The sequence below is a fragment of the Mustela lutreola genome, chromosome 12, assembly GCF_030435805.1.
Source record: "Mustela lutreola isolate mMusLut2 chromosome 12, mMusLut2.pri, whole genome shotgun sequence".
NCBI lineage: Eukaryota > Metazoa > Chordata > Mammalia > Carnivora > Mustelidae > Mustela > Mustela lutreola.
In genome coordinates this window covers 2,382,190-2,401,879 of record NC_081301.1, presented here as the reverse complement: position 1 = coordinate 2,401,879, position 19,690 = coordinate 2,382,190, and the positions used below count along the sequence as shown (strand labels likewise).

General features: G+C 57.9%; 1 protein-coding gene across 3 annotated transcripts in view; it reads left to right on the top strand.

Annotated features, from left to right (window-relative positions):
• Positions 1 to 19,690, top strand: part of COL5A1 (collagen type V alpha 1 chain) — a 137,778-nt gene that overhangs the window by 18,850 nt on the left and 99,238 nt on the right. For all 3 annotated transcript variants that reach the window (XM_059143471.1, XM_059143470.1, XM_059143472.1), the window contains exon 2: positions 17,123 to 17,290. In XM_059143471.1, coding sequence (XP_058999454.1) covers positions 17,123 to 17,290 — 168 coding nt within the window. The remainder of the gene's footprint in view (positions 1 to 17,122; positions 17,291 to 19,690) is intronic.

Genomic DNA, 19,690 nt, shown 5'->3' with positions numbered 1-19,690 from the left:
GCGGACCTCCACACGGACACTGGGGCTCCTCGAGGGGGGAAAGGCTGACTCGTGCCGGCGACCGGGTGCTTACTTAGCAAAGGACCAGGCACCGCTACATTCCCGGGCTGCGTGTGTTGGCTAGAACCGAGAGGCAGGACACCTGCGGCTGCAGGGGCGGCCCTCCATGTGGCCAGGATAATAAGAAGGTGCTGACCGTGTCTCAGGAGTTAAGGGCGGGGGGCACTGGCTCTGGACTAGAGTCTGAGGTAGAGTCTGTGTTTCAGGATGTTTGGTGAGAGATTCAGAAATTCTGCTAATTCCCCAAATACCCGCGTCAGATTTTTTTTGACTACGAAATAAAGCACACTTATTGCAGCAAATCTGGGAGATACAAAACTGCCTTTTTCTTTTCCATTCTGTCTTAGTTCGGGCAGCTATAGCAGAATACCCCAGACTGGGTAGCTTAAAAACCACAGAAGTTTATTTCTTGTGGTTCTGGAGGCTGGGACGTCCAAGGTCAAGAGCCAGCATGGCTGGGGGAGGACGCTTCTGCTGGGCCTTAGCCCGTGCCTTCTCTCTGTGTCTTGGTCGGGGGTGGACGCAAGCATTCAGTAGCATTCATTCTGTCCTCACGTTTTCCCCGTACCCTGGCCGAGCTCAGTGAGGAACAGTGGTGCACCTGCCTTGGTCACAGACACTCCCCACGCCATTGCCAACTGTAAGCAGCCCCACGGGCACCGGTCCTTCACGGTGTGCTCGCGCTGGAGTTGACCTCCCTGCTCCCCGCGCGGTGAACTTGGCTTGTTTCCAATCATTTGTTGTTATAAATAACACCTGGATGAACATCTTTCTGGTAAATCCTTTCTGCCTCTCATTATTTCCTTGGGGTGGATTCCGCGACGCTGACTCACGGCATTAGAACACAGGAATGTTCTAAAGTCCTTTTACTGCAGCTGTCATTCCAGCCAACAGCCGGTACTTGTTGCTGGGCCTACTGTGCCCCAGCGTGGAGTCCCTGGGGACCGACCCCGGGGGGGCCCGTGTGATAGAGTGGGGCTGCCCGCCCGCCTGCCTTGAGGCCGTCACTGCCCCCCCCCCCTTGTGCTCCTGGGGGGCAGTGGGACCTGGCTGGGCTGCCTAGGCCTTTAGGGTTTGGGTTTCCTCGTCTGGAGGACAGAGCAGCACTCCCTGCCCCACGGCGTTGTCCTCAGAGGTGGGTCATTAACAACACTTAGGACTCATGTGCGTCCGTGGGATGTCTTCTCCCATCTAATCAGAAGATGTAAGGGAATCTTCCGGGACCAAATGGACAATCAGTGGACGCTCCCTGTGTCCCCTTTGCTCCCCTTCCTGTCTCTGGTGGTCTGTGTGTTTGCTGAGTTGCTGCTGTGGCCAGCCGAATAGAGGGTGATACCAGGTCCTGCCAATTGTAGGGTCCCCTCCCCACCAGGCCATCACATGGAATGAGTGTGCCCTGGAGCCCCAGGCTAGGGCCGGTACATGGGAAGCCACAGGGGTGGGTGGGACAGCGGGCTGGCCTGGGCAGGGATAGGCTAAGGGGTGAAGGGAGGGGCCCGCCCACTTTCATGTGGGCAGTATCCGGGCTGGACGCTTGTGGAGCCACCGTCCAATAGTGAGGGTGGGCGCCGCGTCTGCTCTCGTACTCGGCCGCTGTCTGGGGCACCGACTGAGCTTGGCCACGTGGAATCTCCAGAGAGGGCGGGTTTTGGAACTGCATGTCGTCAGCCCGCTGAGTGCGGGCCCGAGGAACTCAGTGGGACTGGGGGTGTAGCTCAGACGCGATGACTGTGAGAGCCCGTTCTGAGTTCTGTCACCAGTTTGTGGTGCCTCCTTCAGGGGAGCTGAGCAGTTTTGAACGGTTATGTGCTCACTTCGTGTCTATGCGGCTGGTTCTGAGTCATGGTGAGAGTGTACTGAAGATTTGCTTGGCTCTAGTAATTGAAAAATGCCTTCTGGTCCTGGGGGAAGTAACGTAACATATTCCTCCAAAGGTCAGAGTGACCCAGTGCAATATTATTTTACTTGGATCACATAATTGAAAAACATAATTTCAGCACTGCAACCTAGAACCAACAAAACAGCACTGGGACCCTTCTGCAGCCGGGCTCTGAAAGCTGTTCCATCCGGGCTGTGCAAGGAGCGTTTGGGCAGGTGTGTGGGCCTTGCCTGGCCAGATGCTGGCTTTAATTTGGAAAGGGAAGTATTCCTCTTAACTTTGCTTATCACATTGTTTGCTTTGTGACATTTAATAGGGGGTGACACCATGTCCAAGAACTAATTTTCATCTGTTTCTAAAGTTGTCTCCTTCAGCGAGAATTTCACGGCAGATTCCAACCAGTGTCAGTGTTGCAAAACCAGTGAGCCAGCAGACACGTTTGCCTTTTGTCCACATTTCAGTCTGGAAGGGCAGTGGTGAGCTGGACTCGGGCCTACCAAGGGGGCCTCTGTGAGGATGAGTGGGGTGGGGTGGCCCCCTCCAAGCATCAGACTCCGGAGATGTTGTGTCCCTGGGAAGTGGAAATGCCATTTTGTTTTATGAAGTTAAAAATTACAGAAGGGGTGCCTGGGTGGCTTAGTCGTTAAGTGTCTGCCTTCAGCTCGGGTCATGATCCCAGGGTCTTGGGATCGAGCCCTGTGTCGGGCTCCCTCCTTGGTGGGAAGCCTGCTTCTCCCTCCCCTGCATCCCCTGCTAGTGTTCCCTCTCTCGCTGTATCTCTCTCTGCCAAATAAATAAAATCTGTAAAAAAAAAAAAAAAAAAAATTGACCCCCAGCTAGGCAAAGGTGAAAAGATCTGTGACAATCCTGTGGGTTCAGTTTTAGGTGGACGTTGGGGGAGGACAATTATTTAATCATAATGTTGTTTCCTGTGGAACACTAATTGACCTCTATTATTCCATTGATTTGAAATAAAAGCAATACACACCCATCATAGAAATATGGAAAGCTATTGAACAGTATAAAGAGGAACATAAAAATGAACCATAATCCCTTCCTTGTTTAAACCATGATCCTGGTGATGGTTTCTATTCATGCAGCCAAGTAAATTATCAGCTGAACATTTTGATGTATTTATTTTCCACTATTTGTTCTGTGCCTGCATTTACAAAATTAACATTACAGGCCACTTTGTAAGAGTTTTCAACTTAAAATATGCATAAATCTCAGTAAATGAAGAGTCAAAGGGAATCCCTGCCATCTGATAAAAGGCACTGATATAAAATCTGTATGTTGAAATCTCTCCCCTCTGGGATCAGGGACAAGCAGGACATCTGCTCCCAAGAGCCTATTCAACATTGTGTGGTGATCCTAGACAGGGCAGTAAGGCAAGAAAAGGAAACATGAGGCATGCAGATTGGAAAGGGAGAAGGGAAACTGTCTTCTTTGCAGACCACATGATTGTAGATGTTAAAAATTCTAAAAACTTTACAAAAAAGCTTCCCGAAGGCATAAGTAAATTTAGTGTGGTCACAGGAGCCGAAGTCAATACAAAAAGTCACTCACTCACTATGTCTAAAGTATAGAGATAAACCGTTGGAAATAAAAATCAAAGTAGCCACTGCAGGGGCGACTAAATATGAAACACTTAGAGATATATTTGACAAAAATAATTGTGCCCTGGAAATTGTAAAACACTGCTTAGAGGTATTAAAGAAGGTCTGAAGAGTTGGAGAGGTATACCATGCTCATGGACAAGAAGATCTAATATTGTGGAGGCATCGTTTTCACCGAAACGGATCTACAGATTCAGTGCAATGGAAATTAAAATCCTGGTAGGCATTTTGAAAAAATAGGCATTGACAGGATGATCCTGAAATACATATGGAAAGGCAAAGGACCCAACATAACAAAAAGAAGTGTGAAAAAAAATCTAGAGGACTCCTGCTATGTGATTGTAAGACTTACTCTAAATCTACCATGATGAAAGCATTCAGGTGTTGACATAAAGATAGACGTGAAGACCAAGGGAGTAGAAGAGAGTCTATAATCTCACTCCTATATGACTTTTATTTTTTAATTAAAAAAAAATTTTTTTTTCCTATATGACTTTTGACTGAGGTGCTAAGAAATTTCAGTGGTGAGAAGGTAGTCTTTATGGGCAAATGGTGCTGGAACAAATAAACATCCATTTGCAAAAAAAATAAACATGAACCTTTTACTTCAAATCATATATAAAAATTAAGATGGATCATAGATGCAAGTGTAAGATTTAAAACTATAAAAAATAAAAGAAGAAAGAAATCCCCCCTCCTGTTAAAAATGTTGAGTTAGACGAAGATTTCGCAGAAAGTACACAGAAAGTATGAATCATAAAAAACATTTAACACATTGGACTTGATCTAATTAAACACTTCTGCTCTTCAAAAGACACTGTTAAGAAAATGGGGAGGTAAGCCACAGATTGGAATAAAATGTTTGCAAAAGCACATATGTGATAAACACATCTAGAAGAGATGAAGGTGTGTTATATAGCTCGACAGTTGAAAAGATAAATGACCCAATTTAAAACTGGGCAGAAGAGCTGAGCAGAGATTTCATCAAAAAAGAAGTATGAATGGTGCATTCACATATGGAAAGATGCTTCACAGCTGCAGTCATCAGGGAAATGCAAATGAAAATCGCACGCAGGTCCCAGGGCGTACCCACAAGCCCTGGCCAGGATGTGGAGAAACTGTCGGACATTATCGGTGGGCATGAAGCTGGGGCAGCCGCTTGGAAGGACGGTTTGGCGGTTTTTAGAAAGTCAGTCATACTGGAGGACCCAGCAATTCTGCTCCTACGTGTTTTCCCAAGAGACATGAAAACCTGTGTCAATGGAAAGATGCACGTGTGAATTTCACGCGCCGCTTTATCACCCCAAACTGGGAACAACACAGATGCCCATCAGCGGGGAGATGGCGAAGCCAGTGGTGGTGGACCCGTGCAGTGGGATCCTTCACAGCGACAGCCAGAGTGGGCACGCGATCCATGCGGGTCTGGAAGCATTATGGTCAGTGGAAGAGGCAGACACAAAAGGTATAGGATATGATTCTACTCACGTGGCATTCGAAAAAAGGCCAAACTGTAGAAAAAAGATGAAAAAACAGAAGCCAGAGGCTGGGTGTGAAGAGGGACACGAGGGGCTTTTTGACATGACGGGAATGTCCTCTATCGTGACGGTGGCGGGTGGTTCCCAAACCACACATCAGTCGGACTCCTGGGCTGTAGACTTAAAAAGAATGAATTTTAAAGAATGAACGTTACTACATGCAAATGATACCTCCAAGACACCAACTTTAGTTAAACAAACAAACAAAATGGGGCGGCTGGGTGGCTCAGTGGGTTAGGTGTCTGCCTTCGACTCAGGTCATGATTCCACCGTCCTGGGATCAAGTGTCGGGCTCCCTGCTCAGTGGGGGTCTGCTTTCCCGTCTCCCTCTGCTCCTTCCAGCCCTGCTCGTGCTCTCTGTCTCTGCCCTCTCTCTCTCTCAAGTAAATAAATAAAATCTTTAAAAAAAAATGATCAAAAAGAAACCCAGGGGCATTCCCCCAGATGATTAAATATCCCTTTATTATTAATATTGGTGATCACACAATTAAGTGTTAGTGCCATAAGTTAACAGTAATATGATAATAAGTAAAATAAGCGAGGGTGGGATATTCTGGTATTCACATGTACAGTAGTATGTTTGCTCACCGCCAACTCCCCAGGTTGGAACATGGGCTTGCAACGTTTTTTGGTATTGCACATGACTCTGTGGCGAAGCTCTTTGAATTTTTATACTTTTTTGTCATTTGGTGCTGGAGGTAAATTCCACTGGGTGAAGTGCGTGACTGTTCCCAGCCGTTTCAGTCCCAAGTGTCGCACTGTCTCCTAGATGGGGTCCATTTGGGCTCCCATCTGTACTGAATGAGAATTGGCATCCTTGCCAAAATTTAGTACATTAAAAAAATAAAAAGAAAGTTTGCCAGTTTGATGGGAGACAAAAGAATCTTGCTTTAATTTGGGTTTATTTAACTACTGGTGACATGGAGCATGATTTATTTGTTGATTTCCCTCCTTAGCTGGAAGAGTTTCATAGACAGCTATGAGGGGTGCTGCTGTTGCAAATCCTGGCCTGCACTTGTTGCTGACTTCTTGACGACCCTGTCCTGCCTTTACACCACCCAGAACTTACCGTATTTTTTAAAAAAGATTTTATTTATTTATTTGGCAGACAGAGATCACAAGTAGGCGGAGAGACAGGCAGAGAGAGAGGAGGAAGCAGGCTCCCCGCTAAGCAGAGAGCCCGATGCGGGGCTCGATCCCAGGACCCTGAGATCATGATCTGAGCTGAAGTCAGAGGCTTTAACCTACTAAGCCACCCAGGTGGCCCCAGAACTTACTGTCTTAATAGCAGTCCTCTGCTCTAGCGATCCTAGTTGGCTTGGAGCCTGCGAGTGGGGCTGGCGGGCAGGGACCAGGGACCCTGTGTCCACCCCTGCACCCCCTGTCTGGTTGAGCTGCTCCCCTGGGGTTGGTGGGGTGGCCCTGGGCGCTGGCTGGGGAGCTGGGTACCCCTCACATGGGCCCCTCGAGGGACTGCTTGGGCTTCCTCACATCATGGAGTCTGGTTCTCAGAAAGACTCTTCCAGGGTGCTTTAAGCCGGGACCCAGAAGCTGGCGTGCAAGGCCTCCACCGCCTCCCACTGGTCATGTGGTCATGGAATCTGCCACCCCTCCCCATTCATGGGAGGGGACATAGGCATGGGCACTAAAGAATTTGTGGCCGTTTTAGAACTGCCACACTTAAAAGATGTGTTTCAGTATTTTGTGTGGTTGTTAGTACATATATGTAGGTGTTGTGAGGCTCTGTATACTCAGAGCGTCTTTCGGAAGTGGAGGGGTACAGAGAGACGAGCCAACGGCCCCCTTCACCCTCACCAGGGTCAGCCCCTGCCTGGACGGAAGCCCCTCACTGTTGAGTGGGTATTGTTCTGGGCCTTTCTGTGTGTGCATTTACATGACACGGTTTCAGGTTACATAGACAGTTTTTATTTATTTTAGCATGAAAGGGATGGCGCTCTGTGAATGTTTTTGTGATTTGCTCTTTTCACGTGGCCTGGCTGTCTGCCCTGGGTCGGGCCAACGAGACCAGCCCTTTCCCATCCTGCCTCTGCAGAGGATTTCAGACCCTCAGCTTGTTTACGTAACTAGCTCCCACCTGGTGGGCATTTACCTGGTTCCATTCTTTGCTATTACAAATGACTCGACCATGGATGTCCTTATACCTTTGTAGGGTTTCTGCAGAATTCAGCCTTGATGGGGGGAACGGCCCGTCAAAGTGTGTGTATGTCCTAATTGGGATGCTGCAAAATTGTCCCCACAAAGAGTTTCCTCCTTTACTGGATTTATCTTGAGTACACAAAACACATTTCCTTCACTTGTATGTTGGAAAGTTCTGTTTAATGGCTGACTGTTTAATGGTTAAAATTCTGTTTAATGGTTGGTTGGTTGGCTGGCTGCTTGGTTGCCTGGCTGGTTCATTGGTGGTTCGTTGTTTAGTTGATTGGTTGCCTGGCTGGCTGACTGGTTGGCTGGTTGGTTGGCTGGTTGCTCAGTTGGCTGGTTGGCTGGCTGGCTGGTTGGCTGGTTGGTTGGCTGGTTGCTCAGTTGGCTGGTTGGCTGGCTGGCTGGTTGGCTGGTTGGTTGGCTGGTTGCTCAGTTGGCTGGTTGGCTGGCTGGCTGGTTGGCTGGTTGGTTAGTTGGTTGGCTGGCTGGTCAGTCTTCAGCTGGTTGGTGGGTTGGTTGGCTGTTTGGCTAGTTGGCCGGCTCGTTGTTTGGTTGGTTGGCTATTTGGTTAGTTGGTTGGCTGGTTTGTCCATTCACTGTGCAGTGTTCCGCTCTGGGCTAATCTCTCTCCTCCCACCGTGATCATGGGTGACACCCTTCTCTCAAGAAGTACACAGGCCAGGGGATGGCAGGTCCCTTGGGACATCTCCGGCTAGTCGAGTGGGGGAGGGCATGGTGTGTGCAGGCTGTGGTGTGGCGCTGGAGTGTCACGGTTTATAGTGGGGCCTCTTGCTCTCCTTGAACTTCATTAAGCAGAGGGGTTTCTTATGGACCCACTTTGACTTGCCGTAGTAACTCGAGGGAGGGAAGGAGCCTGAGACCAGTGTTGCTGGTGCTGCTGATTTTGGCCACCATTCATGGCTTTTGGGGACAGGCAGGTTCTGTCGGTGTGTCCCTTTGTAACAGGGAAACTGAGGCTCAGGGTGGTGGAGCTGCTGTTGGTTTTGGGGCATGTGAGTTACCTGGTTCCATGGTGTGTCGGTTTATTTAGTTCTGAGTCCTAAAGACTCCTGTCCCTGCCCCCAGGCAGGAAGTGTGTGCCCCTCTAGGGTGGGGGGCCAGTGCTCTGGAACCACTCAGGCCAGTGTAGTCGAGGCCTTGCCCAGAGTCTGGAATGTCCGGAGGGGTCGTGCAGAAAGGATGCAGACCTTCCACATGTGCTGGACTCCACGGAGACCCCGGAGAGTGTCGCTGCATGAACAAGGCCCCACGGCCCCGCAGTGACTGGTCCTACGTGTCCATTGCACAAAGCTGTTTGTACGTCTGATCCGGGGCAGTTCTGGCCCATGGCCACCCGGCCTCCTCTGCACGCCCCCCTGAGCGCTCCCTAGGTGCTGGGCCTGGGCAAGGCCATGGGTGCAGAGGGCCCCCTGCCAGTGTGACCCCAGCTGGCCCGATGGCAGCCCGCCCAGCCTCTGGGCCTCATGGAAGCAGGTGGGTTGAGCCTGTCCCTGCCAACACAGCCAGCTCCAGCCCGGTGGAATCTGGCGCCTGGTGCCATCCCCACCCCTTTCCTCCAGAACAAGGAGACAGATTACCTCTGAGGAAACTAAGACTAATCATCCGGTTTCCCATCATGCCTGCGGGCTCCACTGCTGGACCGGCTCCCGCTGGCAGCGCCCGCGCACACACAGCCCCGGCCACCCCCGCTGGCCTGGGCCATCCTCGCAGCTGGCCGCAGGACTCCCGTCTTTGCCCCGTTCGGTCTGTAACCCCTTGTGGAAGGATGCAGGCAGACGCAGATACGCTCCTTTGTTTTCACGAAGCCAGACGGAAAGCCAGGATGACTGAGGAGAGGAAGAAGGCGCCGAGGAGGCGCTGGGAGAAGCTGGACACGTGCCCTCCACGCCAGGCTGGCAGGAGGAGACCCCCGGCCTCCCGGTCGTGACAGGGGCTCCCGCTCCTCAGGGTGCTGGGGTCTTAGTCTGGGTCTGGAGCACCCGTGGTCTTTGGCACAGCGGGAGCCAGGTCTGCTCCATGAGGCTCAGTTGTGCCTCGACGGGGCGTCCCCGGGCTGCCCTGCTGGGTGGGTGGCTTACTACCTCGTGTGGCCCCAGACAAGCCAGAGGGACTTCCTCTGCTCCCCTAGGACGGCCGCCCTCCTGTCCACTTCTCCTGCAGGACTCCCTCCCATGTGCTCGGCCGTGCCAGCCGTCGCTCACGGAGGCCTGATGGGCAGTGGGACATCTTCCCAGGGGATGTGTGTGGGCTGAGGCTTCTCTTCTCGTCTGGGGAGTCCGCAGGCTGGCCTGTGTGCAGGTGCCCTTGGCCTGGGTGGTGGCACACAAGTGTGTTTGAGCCCCGGGGGGCACCTGGCCAGCCTTCGGCCATGGTGTGGGGTGGCATGGAGATGCCAGGGGTCTAGGCCCTCGGGTGGGCCCCGGCAAGAGGTGGAAGGTGGGAGGGTCCCAGCCTCGGGAGTGAGTTTCAGACCCGTCCCACCTCTGACGGTGCAGACCAGGAGAACTCCCCCCCCCCGCCCATGGGGTTCCTCTGTAGGAATAGTGTGCTCTTAAATAGGGTGGTGTGGGCACACGGTGGGCGCTCAGGGCCTCAGCTGACCCCTCCCCAGGTCATGCAGGTACGTGGTGGGTCCTCGGGCCCTTGCTGCCCTCCTGTCCCTCTTTGACTAGATGCGCTACACTCGCTGCAGCCCCATTGTGTCTGTCACCTGCCGGGAGGAGGCCCTTCGGGGACGGAGTACGAGCTGTTGCCAGCTCAGCGAGGCTGACCCCCCCGCCCCCACCTGCTGCTCTCCTGTGGCCTTTCGGGGCCTGTGTGCGTCCTGGCTGCTGTCATCCCCTCACCGAGTCCCCATTTCCTGGACGTGCGGGGCAGCTGGATGGCCCGTGATGGCAGCTTGCGTGCTCCTACAGGACTCACACCTCTCCAGGGTGACAAGTGCAGCGGGGACCGAATGCCTCGGACATTTGCTGGGAGGAAAAGGCCGGTCAGGTTCCTGTGAGGACGCTCACGGGCCCTGGGGCTTTTCCCAAGGCTGAGCTGTGGCCTGGGGGCTTCTGGGCCCCAGGAGGCTGAGCAGGGATGCGGTGGCCGGCATTTCCCAAAAGCAGGGTGGGTGGGGCGTGGGGGCTGAGGACACCCTGCTTAGGAGCGAGAACTCGGGTTTGTGCGCACTGACTGAGTGAGGCTGGGCTGGGGGCGTCCTGCACTTGGCCCTGACCTGCTGACTGGCTCTGTGATGGGCTCGAGGTCCCCTCTGCTCCCGGCTGTCCGGGAGAACTTGAGGCTTTCAGTTCTGATCAGCTTTTTGCTCGTCCTTCCCCTCGCCTCGATGGCCCTCACCCTCCGCACGCTGCCGGGAAGGCGCAGTAAGGGCCAGGATGGGGTCAGCCCACCCGCCTCCCGCCATCGTTGGGCTCTCGTGTTGGTTCACGGAAGGAGCACTCCCAGGGAGCACGTCCCGCACCCCGAATCCTTGCCCTCTGGGGCTGGTTGTGGGGGCAGGGGGAGGGCTCGGCCTGGTCCAGTGGTCGCATCTCAGGCTGATGCGGCCCTCACCGTGGCCAGGCTGCCCCAGGCCGCGCCTGCTCCCACCCCAGGGCTGGCCGTGTCCCTCGCCGTGTTCCTTCCCTTTCACGGAAGGTGGCAGGGAGGCTCAGGGTTAGAACCCACTTTCCCCAGGGCCGTGGCGCTGCTGGCTGGAGGAGCTGGGATCAGATCCTGTCTGCAGAGCCCTAATTCCAGGGCCCTCAGAGGGAAGGCGGCCTCGGGGGGAGCCTGTCCTGGCTGTCTGTCTAATCCAGGAGGCAGATGCCGCACAAGTGACTTGTACAAACAGTCACACAAGAAAGCTGCCTCCTTCAGCGGAAAACCTCCCCCAGGAGGCCGTGTCAGCAGGCCCTGAGCTCTCCCTTGGAAACTGAAAAACAGGCCAGAAGTGAGTGACTGGCGTCGCGATGTGGAGCACCGCGGGCCCCGTGCCCGGCTTGCCCCCGTGGGAGACCGAGACTGACAGGTGGAGAGGGATGCTGTAGGGAGGCCGGCGGAGGCCCGGCTGGAGGAGAGGGGACAGCAAGCCCCTGCCAGCTGTGGGCTCCCGGCCAGGCAGGCCCTCATGTCTCTTCCTGCATGGGGCGCTCCAAGGCCCACAGGGCAGGGTGGGCAGAGCCAGGCTCAAATCCAGCCCCCTCTAGCCACAAAAGTGCCTGAGTGGGGTCCAATGGTGCTGAGGCCATGTGGGGGGTGGAACCCTGGAGGCTGGAGCAGGGTGTTCATGCTGTGTACTGCACAAGTGCAGGACTCTGTTCTCAGGGACCGTGGTGGAGTGGTCTGTGTAATGCCGTGGCCTTGGTGAGGTGGCAGCCAGTGAGAGCTGGGTCTTTCGGGCAGGCCCGGGCCCTGGTATTGATGTTGGCAGAGGAGTGAGGCTCGGTGATGGGAGCCACTGAAGGGTGTTCAGGGACCCGTGTTCCCAGCGTGGCAGTGAGCCTGGCCTGCCCTGAGGTGACAGTCCCGGGGTGGGGGAGGGGAAGGCCTTGGAGGTGGCCTGTCCAGCACGCGGGCCACCCCCTGCCCTTCTGCTTTGTTCCCGTAGTTTGGTCACTGAAGAGGCATTTCAGTCACGGCCTCCAAAGGCTGTTTTTTCAACCCGGTGGGCCGGCCTCCTTGATGGGGCCACGGAGGGCCGGTGGGAGGGCCGCAGCGCCGGGCCGGGGGGCTCCGCCCGCCCCCTCACTGGTGTCCTTTCTGGGAGCGGAGGAGGGAACTCGCGGGGACAGAGCGAGGGCGGCCGCGTGGCTCTCCACCGACAGGCAGGGCAGCGCCCGGGGGCGGCGGGGCCTCCTGCGGTCACGGCCGGGAGAGCAGAGGGACAGGACCCCGGGGCGTCGGCTCCCCTCCTGGAAGGTCGCCGCTGCGGCAGCCGTGGGGTCACCGCACGAGGTCGGAGGTGAACACGCTGTGCTTCGGGGACCCCGTCGTCGGTTCCGCGCGTCGCCTGTCGTGTGTCAGGCCGGTGGGGGTCAGAGGCCGGGTGGCCACGTTGTTCTCCGCGCCGTGCGCCAGGCCGCTCTGCGATTTCGGGATGGTCATTCCCCTTCGCCGCACCTGCCCGTTTCCAGATACAGGGCCCTGGGCCTGTGGTGTCGTGGTTCCTTCTAGCTCTAAACTTAGACGGTTCTGAGCATTTTGAAGGTGGTCCTTGAGGGAACTCCTACGTTCTCTTTGGATGTGGACGACGTTGACTCTGCAGGGTGCAGAAACCCTCCTCCCCGCCCTCCCCCGCCTCTGGACTCATCCCACGAGGTCACGCAGGTCCCCCAGACGCCCGGCGGAGTTTGGCCCCAATCTCTGCCGGGAGGGCTCGCTGCTGGCCATGCGGGGCTGTGGCCTTTGCAGGGAGTTCTGGGGTTGGGGGGTCCTGGGCATCCCAGCACAGGGACCGAGTCCCCGCAGCGTGGGGTCAGCATTGTTCCTGCTAGGTGCTGGGGAGGCTGCCTGCGTACCTCTTGCCTCCCAGCAGCCCTGCTGGGAACCGGGGGTCTAGAGTCTTCTGAGCCTGTGTCACGGGAGGGTCACGCTTTCCTGTCCCAGGGAGGGCAGGGGTGCAGATGGGGGCTGTGCAGGTGACCATGGGATGAAGAGGGACCAGCCCAGACCCACACCTGTCCCCAGGGATCTCCAAGCCCGGGGGCTGATGGAGCCCATCACTGTGGGGGACAGCATGGAGGATCGTCTGATGAGAGGGAGGTGCTGGGATGCCTCCACTCATCCCACCCGGGCCTGGGCTCTGGTGGCAGCCTGGGACCTGGGAAGGGACCCAGGGTCCCGGAGATCTGGCAGGTGGACGGGACGGCCCTGATGAGGACACCCTGACGGCAGAGGAGTGGTTTGCTCGGGCTTAGGGGCCCCAGGACTCGGGGTTGGAGGATAAGTCCCCTCCCACTGGGGCTCTGGTCATGAGTGGCCTGGTGGCATCCGGAAGCACCTTACGGTTGCAGGCCCGGAGAATAGGTTCTGATAACCCATGGCCTGCTCCCTGAGCCCTGGAGGCCATAGGAAGCCATCCTGCTGTTTGCCCATACATAGTGAGGTTCGAAAACACACGGGGCTTATGGAAAGGAAAGCAAAAACAAACAGTGAGAAGATGAGAAGGTCAGGACTTGGAGCCCGAGGCCAGCTCCCGCACAGCCGCCCTGTGGGGAAGTGGGGCTCTGTGCTGTGCCCTCGAGCCTCGCTGGCCTGGTGACCCTGTAACCTGCTGGCAGTCGCCAGGAAGGCCCTGGAGTCACCGCCAGGGGCTACCTTGGTGCCTCACATCCTGCAGCCGTGAAGTGGGGGCAGTGGCCCCTGGCAGCCCGGAGCCCTGCCGTTCCGGGCCCGGAGAGGCACCGGGCAGCCGGCTGGCTGGGGAGCGTGGAGTGCGCTTCTGGGGGCGGCAGAGGTTATCCGAGTAGGGTTGGTGGATGTGTGGCCCTTGGCCATGTTCCCGTCAGTGGTATAATGTGTCTCTGGGGCCTGGGCCTCCTGCCCCGGGTCGTTCTCGTCTGTACCTGCTTGCCAGTAGGTCAGTCCCTGGATCCCAGCACACAGTAGCCCCAGGGGGGTGGTGAGCAGGGCAGGGTCTCAAAGGCGGGGGCCTGCTTTGCACACTGTGGCCTCAGGCACCTAAGTGGGCCCTGGGTGGGGGCTTCAGTTCCCCACTCTGTCCCCACTGGGCGGCGGGAACACGCAGAGTTGATGCCCGTCTGGCCGTCACCGAGGGAGGAGCAGAGACGGCTTGCTGCTTGTCCAGGAAACGTGCCCAGGGCAGCCTTTGCTGCTGGAGCCCGTGTCTCTGGCCTCAGTGAGGGGATGACCTCAAGACCTTCTCCCGGGTGGGGTGACATGGGGCTTACACTCAGGCACACCTGTCCCCAGAGCCGGCGTTGCTCCCCAGGGCCCTTCTCATCCTGATAGCGGCAGCAAGGGCTCAGGTGTCCTAAGAAACTGCCCTTCGAAGGGGAGGCTCCTGTGTCAATGGGAAGGAAAGTCCACGGAAGTCCTGTCCTTCCAGATGCCTCCCAGGCCCTTCCCACACCTTTTATACAACTTGGAAGTATTTTTTTAGCTCTGGCACCAGGAGCCCCTGGCCGGCGGGAGGGGTGGCGTTAGGCCTGAATGGTCTGGTGGCCTTTTCAACTTGTTTAGCAGAGACCCATAAACATGTCCTGGAGGCTTCTGGAAAACAGCTCTCCGGTCAGCAAGTGAGAAAACAGGTTTACAGGCTGCCCATCTGGGAAGAGCATCACCAGCTAGTGGGATGCGCGCCCGAGGAGCCCCAGCCGGGATCTTTGATCCGTCCCCTGGCCACCGCCCGCCTTGGAACGGAATCTCAGAGATGAGCCAGAGCTTGGGGCCGTGTCACTGCGGCCGGTGAGCCGGCAGCTGGCACGGCCTGTCTCTTCCCACGGCCTGAGCCCAGGCCTGGCCTCTGCTGGCACCTGTGCCTGATGTCAGGTGACGGGCTTCGGCCAGGGCTGCAGGGGAGCCGGTGTGGGGGCGGCCTCGTGCCGAGTGCTTTGGAGGTACCCCTCACCATGCGTGGAGGGGCTGACTATAGCGTGTGCTGGCCAGGCCCTGGGTAGGAGCTGAGAGCCAACCCGGAAAATCACAGAGGCCACAAGAGGCCATGACCCTGTGCATGAGTGGAGGTCAGTCTGGACTGGGAGTGTCCTGGGTCCCCATGCTGTCCCTTCCTTAAGGGTCCCCACCCACCCCCATCTGTCCTTGGTTACAGTGACAGGTCTGCAGCTGAGCTGGGTGGTGGAAGTGACATTGCTGGGGGCAGAATTCTGGGGTCTGGGGAGCACGGTGCTCTCAGGGCCCGGCCCAGGCTGCCGTCCTCTCATCCTAGTGCGTCGCTTGTGGGGAGGGGGACCCAAAGGGGGCCGTCTGCACCTGCCAGGTCACCGTCCACTGCCCTGGATGCCATGGCCCGGCCTGGCTCCAGCTCTGCCCTCCCAGGCGAGGGGCCTCTGTCAGGGTCTTGCTGAATGAGCAGTGAGTGGGCACAGGCTTCGGGTCTCTACCCCCCTCCCACCCCCCAGCCCGGTTATCCTGAGCTCCAGGCACAGCTGCCGGCTGCAGAATTCCTAGGACTGGAGAAGGGGAAACCGATGCTGGGGGAGGGGTTTTTTCCTCCCTTCCAAATCCTCCCCCACTGTTAGAAAAGTGGGCTTTGCTCTTAAGCGAATCTCGGGCATGTACATGGTCACCCGTCTGGGGACTCTGCGTCAGCCTCGTGGTCATACCAGCAGTGGGGTCTGATTCTACTAACCCAAGTCACCCTGAATGTAAGGACAAACTTACTGGCTAATGTAGATGGACCCCCTTCAGGCATGGCTTGATCCAGGGGCTCAAGCCATGTGGCAGGAGTCAGTCTCTCCCTCCCAGGAGAGGGCAGCCTGCAGCTCCTAATTCAGTCTGTGGGTGGGGACCCGGGCAGGTGTGGGGGAGTACTTCTCCTACCCGAGGGAAAGACTTGGAGGTGCTGTGCCCTGATTGGCCTGGTGGGGCTTAGGGGCCCAGCAGCAGGGGCAGAGCCAGTCCTCACCCCCACACTCACCCCCACCGTGCAGACAGGTGGGTGCTGGCCCCTGGGCTCCCTGAAACCCAGGGCTGCTCCTGCTGCTTGTGTGGCCTAACAGTCCCACTCCAAGTTAATTTCCTCCGCCTGGACTCTTGGGTACTCTTGTTTGTAGTAATGGGAGCTGGGCTCTCCCCGTGAGATCTTTTTGGGGCAGGTGTGTGGATCCTGGATGTGGTCCTCAGAGCCTAGATGTCCCTGCTCTTCCTGATGTGAAGGAGGGAGCCACGGGCACAGGGGGGCCGGCTCTTGCTGGAGGACGTGCCCTGGCTCCGGTGGGAACGCCTGGGGCTCTGCAGCCCTTCTCTGAGGAGCCCCCGATGGAGGGTCCAGAACTTTCTGGAAAGGATGCACAGATCCCCACGTCCCTCGGCCTTCGTTCCGGCTGCTTTGCCTAGGCATAGGTCTTCTGGGGGAGATGGAAATTGGCTCTTGCTGTAAACAGTGATGGGAGAATCTCATTTTAATCTGGTGACTATGGTGGCTAAAATGTGCCAGCGGTCTCTGTGGTTCTCGTGCTGGTCAACCGGACGTGCTGACCCCCAGGCTGCAGGCAGAACCCTGTGGTTCTCGTGCTGGTCAACCGGACGTGCTGACCCCCAGGCTGCAGGCAGAACCCTGTGGTTCTCGTGCTGGTCAACCGGACGTGCTGACCCACAGGCTGCAGGCAGAACCCGCGAGCTGCCAGTGCCTCGCTCCGGAAGACCTCCCTCCCTCCCTCCGCAGCCGCCCCCGTCCGCAGGGGCGTCCGTCCAGCCTGGCGGCTTGCGTCTGGATGGCTTTCCCACAGTGGGGTGGGCAGGGGTGTCTGGGTCCCTCCAGCACCTGCCCGTGGGGGATGACAGGGGGAGGAGCCGAGTCCACAGACTTGGGGAGGGGAGGCTGCAGGGGCGCGGTGGCGAGTGATGGTTCGCTCCTGGAGCGTGGCTGCAGCGGGAGCGCGCCGGGGGCAGCGTGCTGGGGACGCGCACGTGTGCTCTTCTCAGACCGGCCGCCCTGCACCCCCGAGCCCCCCCAGTTCCTCAGTTGGTGTGGAGCTGGTTCCCATTGCCCTCAGCCCTGTGCGCGCTTCTGGGCAGGAGGCCAGTCCCGAGGCTGCTCCGCCCCCTGCGGCTAACCCCGCCCCCTGCGGCTAACCCCGCCCCCCCGCGGCTAACCCCGCCCCCCTGCGGCTAACCCCGCCCCCGCGGCTAACCCCGCCTTCCCTTTGCCCTTTCAGCTCAGCCGGCAGATCTCCTGAAGGTCCTGGATTTTCACAACTTGCCTGATGGCATCACCAAGACAACAGGCTTCTGTGCCACGCGGAGATCTTCCAAAGGTCCAGATGTCGCTTACAGAGTCACGAAGGATGCCCAGCTCAGTGCACCCACCAAGCAGCTGTACCCTGGTAAGAGACACGTGTGTGTTCGGGGGGAGGGACGGAGCCCGCGTTCAGGTGCGGGACTGGGGTGGGGACGGGCGTGTGCGGGGACAGATATGGCTGCGCCCACCCCCCTCCAGCCCGGGTGCAGGGCCGGGTGCCTGTGTGGCGGGAGGAGCACACTTGGCTTTCCAGGAAGCCCTTCTCCGGGGCTGTGGTCCCGTTCTCGTGAAATAGCCCGGGCGGCCTCCCCTTGCCCTTCCAAGCAGGTGTCCCTCCTGCCGTAGACAGGCTGCCGCGACTCCACAGGCTGGTTCTCCCGTGATGTGGCGACGGTGAGAGAGACCCAGGATCGTGGAAGGGACGCGCGCCGGCGCAGAAGGTCATCTGGGGGCAGTGACCGAAGAGCCAGGAAGGGAGCGTCAGGGCCGCAGCCAGAGGGTGCGGGCTTCTTAGGAGAAGCAGCTGCCGGGTGCCAGATCGCTGCCCTGAATTCTGTGCCCGGGCGGGGGGCGACATTGGCTGCTGACATGGGCCGTCACAGTTGTCCCTGTGGCCAGGCTGTGGACGCTCTGGGATAACCACCCCCCACAACACCCCCCCAGGGTCAGCTAAACCCTCAGGGCTTATCTGGATGTGGGTTAACAGCCCATAGTCCATCACCGAGACCCCGCCCCCGCCTTAAACGAGCTCGTTCTTGATTCCGGTCAGAAAGGGGGGGAGCAGGCAGGTACGCGCCGCCCCCCACCCCCCGCCCCGGGCAGGCAGCCGCTCTGTGGGCTGTAATACACTGTCATTAGGGGAGGTTTCTGCTTCACTTTTTGGTGACCTGGCTGTGACCCCAACATTGGGCAGCCCATGGACAAGTCGTGGTGTCTCTGTGCTTCCGCGTCCCCCACGGGGTCCCGAAGGCCATGCTCTTTCAGGGGCTCCATGCTTGCTTCTGATGCCCCTTGCCCTCTGCCCGGCTTTGACCCACGGGGCCCTCAAGAGTCCATCCCCAAGAGAGGCTGGGTCGGCCCTTTTCACAAAGGTCACTTTGGGTAGATGAGGTTAGTTGGGGCACCGGGTCCCCCCCAGGCCTCCCGGGAGCCCACCTCTGCATGCCCGGCTGCCCTGGGCTTCAAACGAGGTCACCGTCAGTTCCCCTGCTGTCGGGCCGCCGTTCCACATGTCCCCAGAGCTCTACCTCCGCTTCGGGGCTGAGCCTGTCTTCTAGAATCACCCACCGGGCGCTTGCTCGCATCCCCCTGCATGCCCCTTGTCCCTGTGTTCCCCCATCCTAGAGAGACGGAGGGGCACTGGGGAAGGGCTCCAGGGGGTGGCTGCCCCAGGCCCTGGCGGCTGTGTGGGGCGTGCACGACGCTGACCCCTGCCAGGCCGGGGAAGCCAGGCGACCTGCCCGGGACGGATCTGCTGTCAGTCTGATCCCCGACGCCCCGCTCAGGCTGAGAGTGTGTCCCGCCCTCTGGACACTGCATGGATCCTGGGGATGTTGGGGTGACGGGAGATGGGTGTGCGTCCCTCACTTGTAAGACAGGCACAGTCTCTTGGCCTGTGTTTTCCCTGAGCTCTCGAATCAGTGACTTGATGAGACCCGAGTGTAAACGCTCTGACAGGGTCTTTGGGTCACCATCAGTGTGCGGAGTGGGACGGGCCTGGGCAGGGGCAGCATCTCATCAAATAAAGCTGGAGGCGGCCTTGGGCTTATTTGAATAGGAATTTTGGGGGGTGGGGTCCCTTCTCCATATCCCGAAGTGTGGAGTCCGTGAAAGTGGCCACGGGACGTTCATCCAGGCCAGTGTCGTGTGCCTGTGGCCTCAGGTGTGAGGAGACACATGGTTTCTGTCCCTTCTCTCTTGGACGCTGGCTGACCTTTTCCCTGGGAGGCAAGTCTCCCGTGTCAGGGGGCAGCGTGGCTGCATTTTGGACGCCCCTGTCTGCGGGCCGAGCTGCTGGTCAGGCGGCCCGAGTTGAGTGTGAACGCGTTTGAATGACTCTGAGAGCCACGGACGTCCGTGTCCGGGTGACTCGTGGCCGTGACGAGAAGACCCTGGAGTTGCCCAGCTGCTCCGAGGACACGGGGCCCTTCACGGGCTCATGGAGCAGTACTCCAGGCCAAGGCCAAGCTTTGTGGGGACGTGTTCTTTCCCCGGCCTGTGCCTGACATGGGTGAGCCCGTGGCGCCCACCATGCCCGTTCACCTGTTGGGCGGCTCTGCACGAACCATCTGGTCCCAGGCTCCCTGGGCCGGGGGTCAGGGTGGCACAGGGAAGGCTCGGCCGAGGGGCCGCCCTCCTTCCAGTTCGGTGGTGTCTGCACAGGGACGTGTCCTCCCTGATCCCCAGGGGCCTTCCTCGTCTCACTCACACCCAGTGGTCCAGGTCCTGCGGTCAGGGGCGCCCCGTAGCGCGACTCCAGGCATGG